Source organism: Caenorhabditis remanei, chromosome I (assembly GCF_010183535.1).
Source record: "Caenorhabditis remanei strain PX506 chromosome I, whole genome shotgun sequence".
In the NCBI taxonomy this organism is placed as follows: domain Eukaryota; kingdom Metazoa; phylum Nematoda; class Chromadorea; order Rhabditida; family Rhabditidae; genus Caenorhabditis; species Caenorhabditis remanei.
In genome coordinates, this window is record NC_071328.1 from 10,711,754 (window position 1) to 10,725,378 (window position 13,625).

A 13,625-nucleotide genomic window follows, 5' to 3' on the forward strand; every position below is an offset into this window, starting at 1 on the left:
CTTCTTATAAGTCTAATTTCAGATGGAACGGTTCAAATCTGGAAATTAAAATATGTTAAGAAAACTTTAAAATAATAAGTTAGTTGTTTTTTGAAGAACCGGAAACGTTTTAGCAGCCAGCTGACTTTGTGTACCCAATAATTGATAGAAGTTACATTTATGACGCGCTAACAAATTATAAAGAGCTGAATAAGTTATATTCTGAAAATAAATGTGAGAAAAACATTTAGAATCGCATGGAAAACAGCGAAAAATCGACTAGAACGAAAGTAAAAATCGAAGAGAGAGATGCCACGCGGCGCGTCGCGTCTGCGTCGCGTGCGTGCAAATTCGCTCCAATTTTTTTTGGAGAGGAAACGCGACTTGAGTTGAAAAATTCACCATAGTTCTTGGTCTCTACGTTGGTATATGTAATTTCCCGATGTTAATATAAAAAAGTCAAAATTCAACTGAGATTAAAATTATTTTTCGATTTGAGAAATTTAACAGAGTTGATTTATCTTCAACATTTGATTTTGCATCATCTTGTAAAAAACTAATTACCAATGTAGATGAGAACTGTCATGCATCATTTCCAGCTCTGAATGAGAAACAGGAGGGTTTGATGTCGTTGAAAAGCAAGCTCGGGTATCAACTGAATTACGGGATAAAATGTACATTCTCTACATCCACACATGCACTAAAAAGAAGTTCTCGAGTTCTCAAGAAACAACCCAAGAACAAAATTTCTCTTGCACCAGCGTTTACAGAAAGCTTGAAAAAATGGCCGAAACTTTTAGACGCAGAAATTGATGCTCAGTTTGAAAAGGTATTTTTGAAACTCGAATTAAGAAGCACATGTCGGACTGTTTCAGCTGGATGAGCTCATTCGAAACAAGTCGGATTGGAGAGAGATCGAAGAACGAGGTTTATGCATCGGAAACCTAATAATCACCTCAAAACATCATGATGTCTACAATGGAAGTGTGGTTTCACTGACAGGAGATTCAATAATTGAAACCAGATGGCTCAAGAATGGTATTCCAGTTTTGCTAAATAGAATCGATTCCGATGGACGTTTGAAAAAAATAACGGAAGGTCATGTTATCGATACTACGAATGGAATTCTAAAATTATGTATCTATTGTGATGAATATATCGACTTTTCAACGACGAATTATGTTCTAATACCATCTCGAAACGGCGGAGCAACTAAGTTTCTGCAAAGCATTCTAAAGTAACTTGTTAGGGTCAGATTAGTCTGGAATAAAATTTTTCTAAACTTCAGAGATCCATCAACTCTATCCAGTGACAGTGTTCACTTGATCAATCTCGCCTACAGAGCCATAACTATGCCTTCAATTCATGGTATATTTCCCACTGTGCAATCATACAACGGCAACGTTCAGATAGGAAACTGACGAACCTTCCTGAAACTCTGAACTCTAGTCAGCAAGCTGCCGTGTCCGCAGCTTTGAATACTCAAAGAAACCTTCTGTGTATTCAAGGACCACCGGGAACCGGAAAAACGAGAGTAATCGCCGAGATCGTACATCACCTATTGAAAAAGAAAAAGAAAGTTCTTGTTTGTGCCCCGACACACGTTGCAGTCAGGAATGCTATGCAGGCTACGATGAGAAGAATGCTTCTGGAAATTCCGGCAAATATTGTTGAAGCACGTAAGAGCTTCTGTCGAAAACACTTCAACAATTCGATACGTTTCAGAGGTGTGCACATTAAACAGTTTGAGAGACGAATTCCAGCAACATCAGTTTTTTCCAAAATTATTAGCAGCGAATGAACGACTGGTAAACATAGTTTTTTTTTTTTAATTTCTATTTCAAAAACATGAATTACAGGCTAAAACAAATAAGAATGATCCCGAATACAAAAAAGTTTCTCGTGAATATTACTATCTGTGGTTATCTATTGTTCGCAGTATTTATTCACCGCGTCAGGCTATATACTCAACCCTGGGCACTTCTTCTATCCAGAAGCTGAACGAATATGGCTGGAAAGCGGATGTGATGATTGTAGATGAAGCTGCTCAATGTACAGAACCTGCTACTTGGGTTCCTGTTCTAACAACTCCGTCATGCAAAAAATTGATTCTTGTGGGCGATCAGAAACAACTTCCAGCAGTTGTTTTTTCTGAAAAGTAACTGAAATCCGTCTGATCGATACATTTTAATTAATCAATTCAGAGCAATGCAAGAAAATATGAAAGTGTCGTTGATGGAGAAACTTGCTAGAGAGTTCGCAAGTAATAATATCAATATTCTACTGAATGAACAATACCGAATGAATGAAAAGATTATGAACTGGCCGAATGAAATCTTCTACGACAACAAGCTTACAGCTCATTCAAGTGTCGCCGACATCACGTTGAGAGATATTTGTCCTAACATTCCAGAAGGTTTTGTTCTTAATAACCCAATTCTCATGATTGATATGGAAAAATTCGAAAATAAATCTCAGGAGGAATGTCTGGAACCATTTTCATACTCAAATACCGGTTCGATGTATGCACGAAAACCAAAATTAATATTTTCATTTTAGGCGAAATCAATGTGATAAAAGATTACGTGATTCGGCTAGTAGCGGATGTGGGCGTGGACCCAAAGGATATTGCAGTAATTGCTCCATACTACGCTCAGGTACCGTCGACTGTCAATTCAAAAATCTTTCAAATAAACTGTTGATTTCCAGATTGAGAGACTTCGTTCGGAGATACCCTTCCGCGTTGATATCAATACTGTTGATGCCTTTCAAGGTCACGAACGCGAAGTTATCATTTTCTGTCTCGTAAGAGATAACGATGACGGTGAGAAATAAGCATGTGATATTTTACGTCATTTTTTAGGATCTATCGGTTTCTTGAGAGAAACTCGACGATTGAATGTTGCTGTCACTCGCGCTAAAAGACAATTTGTACTGATTGGAAGTAGTCGAATGATGATGCGACGGAACAAAGATCTACGAAAACTTTACAAGTAAATTCAAAAAAGAACATCTCCTTTGTTAAATCAACTTTTTTCAGGTATCTCAAATCAGAAAAGGTTGTGTTTGGACCAGAGATCTTCGATAACTTCGTAGACGCTGGACTTCCATCAATGAACAGAAGATCAGATTAATTTTTGTTATCTAGTCATTCATAGCATAGTTCCTTTTACTTGTTCCTAGTCTTCAACCACTCCATTTTTGTTGATTTTATCTGTTACTGTTATAAAATTGATTTCCTGTGTAATACAGTGTGTCACATCCCAAAACTGATAAAGAATTGAATTTGAGAAAAAGAGAAGAAGAAACTTCGGTTGACCAGATGAGATGAAAAGACGAAGAAGGAGACAAACAAAAAGGGTCAGTTTTTGTCATTTTTTCTGTTTCCGTCCGATTCCACTTTCATCAAATTGTTATGAATCACCAACAAATTGTAATTCTTTGCTTGGTTTTTGTTATTTTTCCAATATCAGAAGCAGTTTTGAAATGCTATACTGGATACTCCATAATGAAAGGTAAGCTACCGTATGACTCAAAGAATCTTTCGAGTCGAAACAATGGAGATTTTAACTGAAATTGTTCTCAGGTAGCACAATAGGAACGGAAACAAAAGAATGTGGAAAGGAAACCGATTATTGTTACAATGGAACTGCCGATATTTCAAGTTTCAGTAAATTTCAGAAAGCTGGTTGTAACACAGTGATATGTCAGGTACTGTAGTTTTCCGAAACCTTGAAAACGAATAATTTCAGTTCCACGCAAATAAATGTTTCGATCAAGTTGTTTCCGGACAAGCTCTCACTTTCTGCTGCTGCAACACCGGTGATTTGTGTAATGGCGGAGCAGTTACGGTAAGAGTCTTACTGTAATTGGGTGGTTTGTTCAGCATTAGTTTTCAGGATTCTGGATCACTATTCGATCGTGGATTGTCAGTGCTGAAAGGACTGGTATCTGCAGGAAAGAAATAAAAATGACAACTTTTATTTACAATCACAAAATTATCAATAAAATTTTCTCATTATCCTCTCAGCATATCCAAGAAGTCTTTTGCTCTTTGTTTAGTTTTCTCGAAGAAACTCATGTTCTGAAAATGTCTCGTTTTGGATAGTTCAGTAGAATAAAGAACACTCACCGTCAACTTGGAGTTGCACAAGTCTCCGGTATTACAGCAGCAAAATTGAATTTGAGTTCCTCCAATGGATTGAGTCACGCATTTGTTTCGAGCGATCTGAAAGAATGAAAGTGCCTCGATGAAACCATGGTTTTGTTTCTTTTTCTTTTTAATGAATATAATCATTCGAAAAACTGTTTTTTCTGAGCATAACTCACAATGCATCTAGTTGAAGAACATCCTCCCTTTTTCACATTGTTCAATGAAGTCAAATCAGCAGTCATGTTGTAACAGAAATCATTTGGAGATGAGCATGTTTCTTTCGAAGTTCCTTAATGAATGCAAATTAAAACTCCTAGTCAAAAACAAACATTTTATAGACCCTTATTTCCGAATATATAATTTTATATGCATGTTGGTTTGAAAACTAATTTACTTGTGACTGAACATAAAGCTGTTTTCGGTGAGTTAATATTATGGTCGGTGCATATCCTCTTTCTGGTTATTTTGTCAATTTGTTTTTTCGAAATTCACAGCTTGGTGGAACAAGTCAAAAGGTATACAAAATCTGGATTGCCAGATAAGAAAAAATGTATGAAGAGTGTTCTGGGAAGCTGATAGTCTATTGAATACTTATTGTGTCTTGGACTGCCTTTCAATATGAATTTCTAACTGCCAACGCTATTTTTCTGAAATTTAGATTGTTAGATAAGAAGAAATGCAGTGGAGTGTTCTGTGAAGCTAGAATGCTTGCCAGATTGAATCCTTATTTTGTCTTGAATTACGTTTCAAATCAAACTCCCAATTTGTACGTAAAGAACGAAAAAGGAATAAATTAGTTTTAACTAACCAACAGATTGAGCTTTCAAATAAGTGAATCCGGTATAACATTCCAACGAGAAAGCAGTGACAACCAAGGAAAATAGAGAGATAATACGGTAGGAGAACATCATATGGGATCTGGAAGGGAAAAATGATAGAAGAAAGAGAAAAAGAATGTTTTTATTGGGAAAAATGAAAAGGAGTGATGATTGAAATAAAATGAATCATAACACTTTTGACACAATAAGAAAAGAGAAGTGAGACGAAGAGAAACAAGGAAATACAGTGTATTTGTCTCGGTTTCATAACGAGAAGTCAGCGAATACGAAGAAAAGAAAAAGAAAAAAGAGATGTTCAAGGGCAAATTTTAAGAGTTTCTTAGATCTTATCTACTGACCGTAATTCGGAATGCGGATACAAATTTTGAAAAAAAAAAAACTAGAAACAAAGCAAAATGCGAGAATCGTTCACTTTGATCTGGTAAAATGCGTTTCGTTTGCTTTTCTTTTCAAAAAAAAACTCTTGAGAAATGTTTACTTTCTATCTCAAGAATTCATAGAAACAATCAATTGAACTTGGTATATTTCAACAATAACGAACGAGCGAAAAACAACTAGAATGATATTTTTCTGAAGATTGTAAGAAAAGTAAAATAAAAAAGTTTATTATCAATCAATTGTATTTTTAAACTGTATTCATTCAGTTTCTAGTCCGTTGTAGTTTTTTTTTTTCAATTTTTACTTTTCAAAACGCTTCCAAACGAAGAATGTGTTATGAGAATGTAATTGGCTCACTTAATTGGAAGTTTTCTATAGTAAAATGACAAAATATACCACATTTTCAGCAAGATTATTTAGAATCAAGGAAATACTGAATTCCTATGTCTCGAAGTCCGAACTACTTCTCTTTAGAAAAGGGAGAGCGTCAAGAAGCATATTCCACATGAGACTCTGTCCACCAAATCTTTTGAAATTTCAAGATTTTCTCGAAACGAATTCTGAGACACAGTTAAATATTTTAAAAAAGGTTTACTTGAATATTCAAATCATATACATCCAAAACCGAAAATCTAGCGAACTTGGAAGAAAAATTACAGAAATATCGATAAAAAGAAAACTATAAAGAGTATGAATTCAAACTGATCAATCTCTTTTTCTCCATTTTTCTACGATAATGTAACTCGTTCATCATGCCTGAAATTGAGAAGTTTCAATTAAAAAAGTGTTGGAATACTCACTATGATCAAGATGGCCTCTTGCCATTTGATTTTTGAAAAGTCTTTCTGCTCGATGTAACAGCCATGGGAAGAAGTCTTTCTCCAGTTCTGAAAATATATTGAATTTCTTAACTGTTTCTACAGTAACCCATCAAACCTGCAGTCACTAAAGCCCTCTTTTCTTCATATTGAACCATATCTCTATTATCCAATCCGATAGATTTCTTTGAGTTTCTTTCAATAATTTGCAAGTTTTCCAGTGTTTTCCTTGTAACTTCTTCACATGTCAACTGAGCTAATCGTTGTGCTTCACGAGCATTAGCTTCTTGTAATTTCCAACTTTCAAGTTCGTTATTCTGGGATAATTTCATAGAATTGAATTGAATAGTTATAGTAAATGGTCCAAATTAAATCATAACTTTTCTTAAGTAAATATCGTAAAAATATAGATAAAGAATATCACAAAAACTTCACAATCTCTTCGAGTTTTTTCCACTTAATAACTTTTCCTAAATCATATTGTAACAATCGGTCTGAAACATGAAATTTGTCCTCAACATTACCTTTTCAATCATCTTTTTCCTCCAATCCGCAGACTCCAAATTCTGTTTACGCGCCACCGCACGAAGCTCATGCTCTGTCGCTTCCGCCGTTTTCCGCATTGCGCGGATTGTGTTCTCAGCCTGAAAAATATATTAAAATATTTCGAAACAATGTTATATTTATTGACCTCCAAGTTGATGGCAGCCATTTCGATTGCGGAGTTGGCCAATTCTTTTACCAAACCTTCGAACTTCTGATCGAAATTCTGAAACCGCTAAATCAGAAAAATCCACTGAAGAAGCTTACGTCATCCGTTTGAACTCCACTATCAACTATCGGATACACTGGTCTCGAAGACGACGGAGGAGTTGCAGTTTGAGATAATGCCACGTGTCTACTATGCCTTCTGATAGCTGAACCACCAGTTCCGTATATATCAGAAGGTAAACTCCGTTCAAAATTCACAACAACTTTCACTGGAAATTGGGTACTTGAAGATTCTTTAGCAAATGCTTGAGTATTTCCAAGAATGTCCCCTGAAATAAAAAAAAGATGAAATGTTTCTTTAAAATAGATTGTTACCATTGCCAACTTTAGTACTAGAAACCGGCATAAATCGGGCAGCTGCAAATGATTTGGTTCCTCTTGCTTTGTCAATTGAAGTATTAAGTGCAGATCCATTTCTTGTAGATATATCAGGAAGATATGTAGACGTAGACCGTCTGAAAGTATCCATTACAGTTAATTCTCGTTCAAATCAAAGTATCAGAATACGCACAAAACAAGTTTCTTTGTTTTACATTTTCAGATTATGCAAAAATTCGTGTTTTCAAAGAATATTTGCTGTTTTGTTACTGTTAGTTTGCTCTTTAGTCTCTTTTTTCCTGTATCATTTTTAATCGGATTTTGAAAAAAACAGCTATTTTGATAATATTCCATTTCATGATTCTGAATTCTAATCAAGTTTGTTTATATCCCAAATATATATTTTGATGAATCAAAACAAATCATCGTTTTCTCTATTTTTCTCTATTTTCCTTTCCTGACTCCAAGTCACAAATATAAAATGGCTGTTGTCCGGAAGCGGCGTGTTGCGTGACGAGGCTTCATAAATTTGCATGCAACACAACGTTTGACAAACTTACGTTTTAGAGGGTACAGGTGGAAGAAAAGAAGATGTTGTTGCAGTCGTCTGATGAACTTTACGTGGAACTGGAACACGTGGAAGAAGGGTGTTCAGTTGTTCTCGGATCACTCCAACTCGATATTTCTTCTCTTTCGATTCGACTTGTTCAGCTTGACGAGCCTGAAAAGAGAAAAGGAAATTGAAAAAAGAGGAATGCGATATGACAGAAAAGGGCATCTTGGAAAAATTTCAACGATTTAAATTTCTTTGCAGCAAGTTGAGAAATATTCTGTAAAACATTCTAATTTTGGTGGTTGAAACTAAAAATTGATTCTCGAATACAGTTTTACTGCTTGAAGAAGAAGAAGTGATGGTTCTAGACGTTTTATAAAGTTTTGTTAATATCAAAGCTGGCTTTTTTTAAGCATCTTGAACCTAAAAAGTTAGTTTTTTTCTCTTTAAGTAATCTAATCTCCTAAACGTGGCATTTTGACAAGAAAATCAGTGAAACTACGTAACATTTGGTAATAATAAATATCTGAAGTAAACTTTCGAATCCCCATATATTCAACTTTCCATCAATTTGACATTCTTCGTGAAAACCTGAATTTATGTGCCCAAGTTTAAAGCCACAAAATCGACTTACTCTATCATGAGCCAATCTTCTGTTAGCAAACACTGATCCTTTATAAACCCGGGGATCAGCTGTTATCTGAACGGGTTTCCTCAACATATCCGAACTGATTGTTGCATTCGAAGACGGACGACGCATTTCACGGCTCGAAGAGCTGCTCGCCGAGCTCAATGAAATGGGCGGTGCAGAAGAGTGTCGTAGAGGTACAAGTTGAAGTGTTCCGTGGGCGGGCGCAACAACAAGAGGCGGGCATTGAACCGTCCTCCCTCGGCGATATATACGAGTCTCAGTGGTGGTGTGAGAAGACGAAGAAGACGTTGAAGACGATTCGACAATGATGCGCTCTTCGATTTGTGGTGCGGGCGCTGACTGGTCACTTCTTCTCCTCATCTTCTATTTTGTTGGAAATTCACAATCAACTTCTTCTTTTCTGGCATGGCAAAAAGCCAGCAGTCAGCAAATTGAAGCAGCAAGAATCATTGGTTTTCGAGGTGAGTTCTGAAAGAATATTAGCTTAGGTAGACGACAAATCAGTGGGGGTTGGGTTGCTCTAATTGGATAACTTGTTATAGAAAAAAGCGTAACTGAACTCAACAAAAAACTACATAAAACTCGGAAACCCTTTCGGATTCGTCATAAATTTTCAGAACTCTAATCCCACTTTTTTCTATTTTAGTTCTCTAGGTCAGTAGTTCTCTCAAATCTGTCACGTCATTGGCTTTTACCCTTTTCTCATTATTTCCATTTTTCTATATTTCTCTAATCTTTCAAATGATAAAAGAGAAATAGAGAATCAAAAACACCTTGTGTTTTGTGGCCTTGTTGAACCTAACATAACATAACGAATTCACCAAAAAAGGAGGAGAAAAATTAGAGAAGTGAGCTGCCCAAATATGGATAACACTTATGATGAAAAGATGAAACGAGTGATATGAGAGGGAGGGAAATAGAGAGAAAATGAGAGAAAAGGAGAAAAAGAGCAGAGAAACACTCATACGTGATATATTCAAACCAAGCCATATTTGAGAGAAGGAGGAAGACATTGAATAATTGCTATTCATCCCAAATACTATATATGAAAATCGAACATTTTTTTGAGAGAATTTGAGGATCAAGTTAAAAGGTTTTCCGAGTGGGATTTAGGACACGCAATTGAAAATTTAAGCAGAGAAAGAAAGGGCTGATGAGTGGATAATCCTTGAAGGTGTCTGAAAACTAGGTTATTTTTTCGGTCAAAGGCATTCCAACCTTAATCTGAAAAGAAATTCAATGATACACCTGTTCTCTGTTTTTCAATTCGATTAGAAATTGTTTTATTGCAGCCCGATATGTCTACACGCAGGCCATCAAATCTGAAGGATTGACAGCAAAAGATAGGTATGTGTATCTTCTATTTTTAACTCTTCAATTAGGTTCCAAAAATATCTTTTTCATCTATATAAACACAGAGGAAAAGATTCAATACTGAAGTTCGAGAATCTCGTGACGTTATCTTTCATCTCTTCTTCACCTTTTCTCTTTGTCAAACATTCAGAATGACACGAAAAGTGTGAAGAATTTACACCAAAAAACCATAACTTCCGATGACGGAACGGTGACCAAAAGAGGTTGATTTGTAGTTGTGATAAGAGAGAAAATCTGGTTATGAATAGAGAGGGAAACAATACGTTTATCGTCAAATGACCAACTTTTTCTCTTTTCTTTCAGCTTTTTGTTTGACTGTGTGACGATAAAGTTCAGATGGATCAAGAACGATAAATTAGGAAAGAATAGAGGAAGAATTGTAACGATTCATAGAACGCTAGTTATTTGTATATTGTAGTTATAATAAGTTTCTTTTGAATGGAGAGATATCAGAATTGATTTGAAAACTGTCGATGTGAAGATTCGAAATGGATTTTCTAGTTTGAGGTCTAAAAATCTTCTTTCTCCTTTTCTTACAGTTTAGGCATTCTGCAGAACTAAAATTGTTCTTGAAATTTCCAAGTCTAATGAAGCAACATTCAAAAAGAATAAATTGTTCCAAACTTGAAAAAATGTTTGTATAAATAAAAAAAATTGTCAGAACCCACAAAAAAGGATTAAATCTGATTCGTATTCGATGAGCCGGAAGTATATTCGATTCCAAATGATGAAAGAGTTAGACACAATTTTTAGTAGATGAATGATCACTTCTTTTCTAGGTTCTTTTTCAACTCGAAGATCTCATTCATAATTTATTTCATTTCCAGAAAACTTCTATATCTTGATGGACTTCAAAAATGTAACTCGATTGATGATGAATTGATTTCTGGAATTGATAAGAATGTTGTAAGACGAAGCTATAGGAAGTCGGATTCTGATGTTTTAGAGAAGACGGGACTCAACAAGTTCTTCGCCGCTTTTGTAACTCTTCCTCCAGTTGAAATGAAAAAAGTTGTGAATTTCGTAAGTTTTAAAAAGAATTTATTTTCATTGAAATTTTGAAAAACTTCGGTAGTGTTGTGATTTTAGGCCTGTGCAAAACATGAGCAACAACTCGAATGTGGATTACAATATGAAGGAGAAGAGAGAACAAAACAAAGAATTGCAGAGCTTATGGAGGATGGAGGGAATAAGTAAGGATAGAGAATATATTATAAAGTTTCAAAAAGAATATTCCAGGCAAATGTTTGAACATGAATGTGTCGATGAAGATTATGCAACAAGAGTTTATCCTTGTCTTGGAAGGACAGAAAACTGGATTGGAGCATGTGAAAAGGTGAGGAAAAAGATCTGAAAGTCACTCTTAGAAAGTGGAGTAATGTGGCGACTTTTTTAAGAAGACTACGACTAGAATAGACATATTACTTAAGCTGCTAGAAATAGATTGTGCTCATGATGTTTTGAAGTGTGGTTACGTCACATGCACTGATTGATTCATTCAAAGTTATTTATTCTAGAGATTAACCATTATTTTTAGACACTCGATATGTTCATGCAATAGATTAAGGTGTTCATCGAAGATAGGGTTACTGTAGGAGTACTGCAGTTATCCGGATCCGAAAGATGAAAAAACAAAAAAAAAATTCAGGAAATATCAGAATACTCCGTTCTTCGAGAAAAAGTGAATAATAAAATCAACTCGGTCTATAACTCAGCTATCCAAACTGTCAAATCGATGAAAGAAAATCGGGAGCAAGTCTTCACTGACACTATGAAATTCATCAATTATGCAGAAGGGTCAAAATGTCTTTCGTTTAAAAAGGTGAACTTGATTTTCCTCATTTTCTTCGAACTTCTCCCTATTATTCAGATGCGAATCTGTCTCCTTCAACAACTGGTTACTGTATGTGGAGTGGAGACCGCCCGTGCATTGAATACATCTCTTTCAGTTGGTTATTTGACAACTGAGAGATCTCCTCGACTTCAATTGGATTTCGACAATTTCTCATATCCAGCTCATCCATTTTGTGAAAAGTTGTAGATTTTATGTATATAATAATATTAGAAGATGACATAATGTATATTCAAGGTGCTGACTGACGGGTTTCACTTTTTTGAGACCAAATTGTAAAAACAAATAAATAATTTTCCCAATAAACTATTTTTCGAGTTGTAATGTTATCGTGAAACTATTTCTCTCCATAGAAAACTCATTTCATTTTCATTTTTCCCCTTGAAAATTAGAGAAGACTCAAAAATGTTCGGTTAGTCTTCTTCTCATAGGACACTTTTCTTTTAACCAAATAATATTTTCAGATAATCATGTCTTCAGTTTTTTCTTGGTTTTTCTCGTTTCAGTTCTAATGGCTTTATGTGGAAAAAGTAGAACTACTGTAGGTTTTAGATTAGAGCTCATGCTAGAAAAGTTTAGTATTTATAGGCTCGAAATGTCAGAAAACCATCAACAAAGAATGACAGTAAAAAAGAAAATGTGAAACCGAAATCAACGAATTCTGCAAAAAGTACCAGTGTCAAGAAACCAACTCCAAAGGTGATTGGACTTCAACCAACAAGAGAAGACGAAGGAATTGAAAATGAAAATGAAAAAACAAAGACAAATAGTGATGAGAAAATTAAAAATGATCGTAGTTCAAAACCCCGTAGGTTTTCTTTTCCGATGTTCTTGTACTTGTAGAGATCTTCAGAACCCACTTGTCGTTCTTCAAAACAAAAGGCAATCCAAAAAGAGGAAAAGGTATTCAATCCCTGGATTGTTTTTCTGAAAATTCAATAGCCAAAAAAACTATTTTTCAGTCAGCAAACTCAACGAAATGTTCATCGAAAAGCAAAAAGAAGAAGAAGAGTCTTTCAGACGAGGCACCTTCTCAAAAAGCACAAGAATCAAGTCGGACAACAAATAGTACAGATGAATCGGATAATGATTCCTTGGAAAAGTTGAAAAAACCTCGAAAGGTGATCGAAACAAGTTTCAGTTACAAAAATGAGATGTATTCCAGAATTCAATCGATGAAGATATGGGTTCGAATATGGAATCAATCAAAACGGAAGACGAAGATTTGACCAAATCCATTGAGTAAACTCTTGAGAAAAAGAAACAATTTGATGCTAAACCTTCTTCATCTTTGTCTGAAATCCCCCCGATTAATATGAATATTTCTTTTCGTTTTCTCGTTTGTTACCTGGCCTTGTGACTTCATTAATTATTCGATTCCCTTACGGCCACTCAACAAAAAAAGGAAAAATATATAGAAGAGAAAAAGAAAAACGAGGTGTCCACTGTCTTCAGAAAACAATCAATTATTCCTGTGAACGAAAAAATAGACGGCTTACTGGGCAAAAATACAATGTGTTTTTCCCCTCTTTTTCTCGAGTGAAAATCAGAATTCCTCTATCCATTTATTGAATTCCGTTTTCAGATCAGATTGTAAACTAAATTTACCGTCTTATTATTTTGAAACATGAATTTTAAAGATCATTGTTTCGTAGATTTAAAACTTGGGCTACATCACTTGTCTCTCTGCTCAAAACGTCCTATACTTTTTGCCTATCCTCGAGATACATCCTTCCATCTCAAAGACTCTTCATTTTAGTCCCTGGAGACCGATAGTCGGCCCATCAGGCGCTCTTTGAACCGCCCGGAAAGCGTGAAAGCGAGAAGCTCGTCTTTCGGTGCTGTTTCACGCCCTTTTCTCTCCTTTTTAGATGCATTTTCAACCCCGAAACATATCTTCCTTTCCATAGCTTCTGTGGGTGGATGCTCTTCTTTTTT

At 35.3% G+C, this 13,625-nt stretch overlaps 6 protein-coding genes across 6 annotated transcripts; 4 read left to right on the plus strand and 2 right to left on the minus strand.

Annotated features, from left to right (window-relative positions):
• Positions 1–604: 604 nt before the first annotated feature.
• Positions 605–3,113, plus strand: GCK72_002309 (uncharacterized protein; the record flags this gene model as incomplete). The annotated part of the gene is made up of 11 exons (XM_053723361.1): positions 605–808; positions 855–1,216; positions 1,268–1,347; positions 1,488–1,658; positions 1,705–1,787; positions 1,839–2,137; positions 2,184–2,494; positions 2,539–2,636; positions 2,689–2,752; positions 2,843–2,972; positions 3,020–3,113. 11 exons carry the CDS (start codon positions 605–607, stop codon positions 3,111–3,113), a joined length of 1,896 nt encoding a protein of 631 aa, XP_053592006.1.
• A 281-nt stretch (positions 3,114–3,394) lies between these two features.
• GCK72_002310 (uncharacterized protein) lies at positions 3,395–3,947 on the plus strand (the record flags this gene model as incomplete). The annotated part of the gene is made up of 4 exons (XM_053723362.1): positions 3,395–3,494; positions 3,566–3,678; positions 3,732–3,830; positions 3,879–3,947. The coding sequence occupies 4 exons, from the start codon at positions 3,395–3,397 to the stop codon at positions 3,945–3,947; spliced, it is 381 nt and encodes a 126-aa protein (XP_053592007.1).
• Positions 3,948–3,997: 50 nt separating this feature from the next.
• GCK72_002311 (uncharacterized protein) lies at positions 3,998–5,043 on the minus strand (the record flags this gene model as incomplete). Its single annotated transcript, XM_003104819.2, has 4 exons — positions 3,998–4,063; positions 4,112–4,207; positions 4,309–4,421; positions 4,941–5,043. 4 exons carry the CDS (start codon positions 5,041–5,043, stop codon positions 3,998–4,000), a joined length of 378 nt encoding a protein of 125 aa, XP_003104867.2.
• A 985-nt stretch (positions 5,044–6,028) lies between these two features.
• Positions 6,029–8,569, minus strand: GCK72_002312 (uncharacterized protein; the record flags this gene model as incomplete). Its single annotated transcript, XM_053723363.1, has 9 exons — positions 6,029–6,105; positions 6,150–6,236; positions 6,286–6,484; positions 6,692–6,811; positions 6,859–6,924; positions 6,978–7,207; positions 7,254–7,393; positions 7,817–7,977; positions 8,444–8,569. The coding sequence occupies 9 exons, from the start codon at positions 8,567–8,569 to the stop codon at positions 6,029–6,031; spliced, it is 1,206 nt and encodes a 401-aa protein (XP_053592008.1).
• A 196-nt stretch (positions 8,570–8,765) lies between these two features.
• GCK72_002313 (uncharacterized protein) lies at positions 8,766–11,876 on the plus strand (the record flags this gene model as incomplete). Its single annotated transcript, XM_053723364.1, has 7 exons — positions 8,766–8,922; positions 9,754–9,808; positions 10,663–10,858; positions 10,925–11,028; positions 11,075–11,171; positions 11,484–11,657; positions 11,706–11,876. The coding sequence occupies 7 exons, from the start codon at positions 8,766–8,768 to the stop codon at positions 11,874–11,876; spliced, it is 954 nt and encodes a 317-aa protein (XP_053592009.1).
• Positions 11,877–12,198: 322 nt separating this feature from the next.
• GCK72_002314 (uncharacterized protein) lies at positions 12,199–12,933 on the plus strand (the record flags this gene model as incomplete). Its single annotated transcript, XM_003104759.1, has 5 exons — positions 12,199–12,228; positions 12,276–12,495; positions 12,541–12,590; positions 12,650–12,808; positions 12,853–12,933. 5 exons carry the CDS (start codon positions 12,199–12,201, stop codon positions 12,931–12,933), a joined length of 540 nt encoding a protein of 179 aa, XP_003104807.1.
• Between the last annotated feature and the right edge of the window lie 692 nt (positions 12,934–13,625).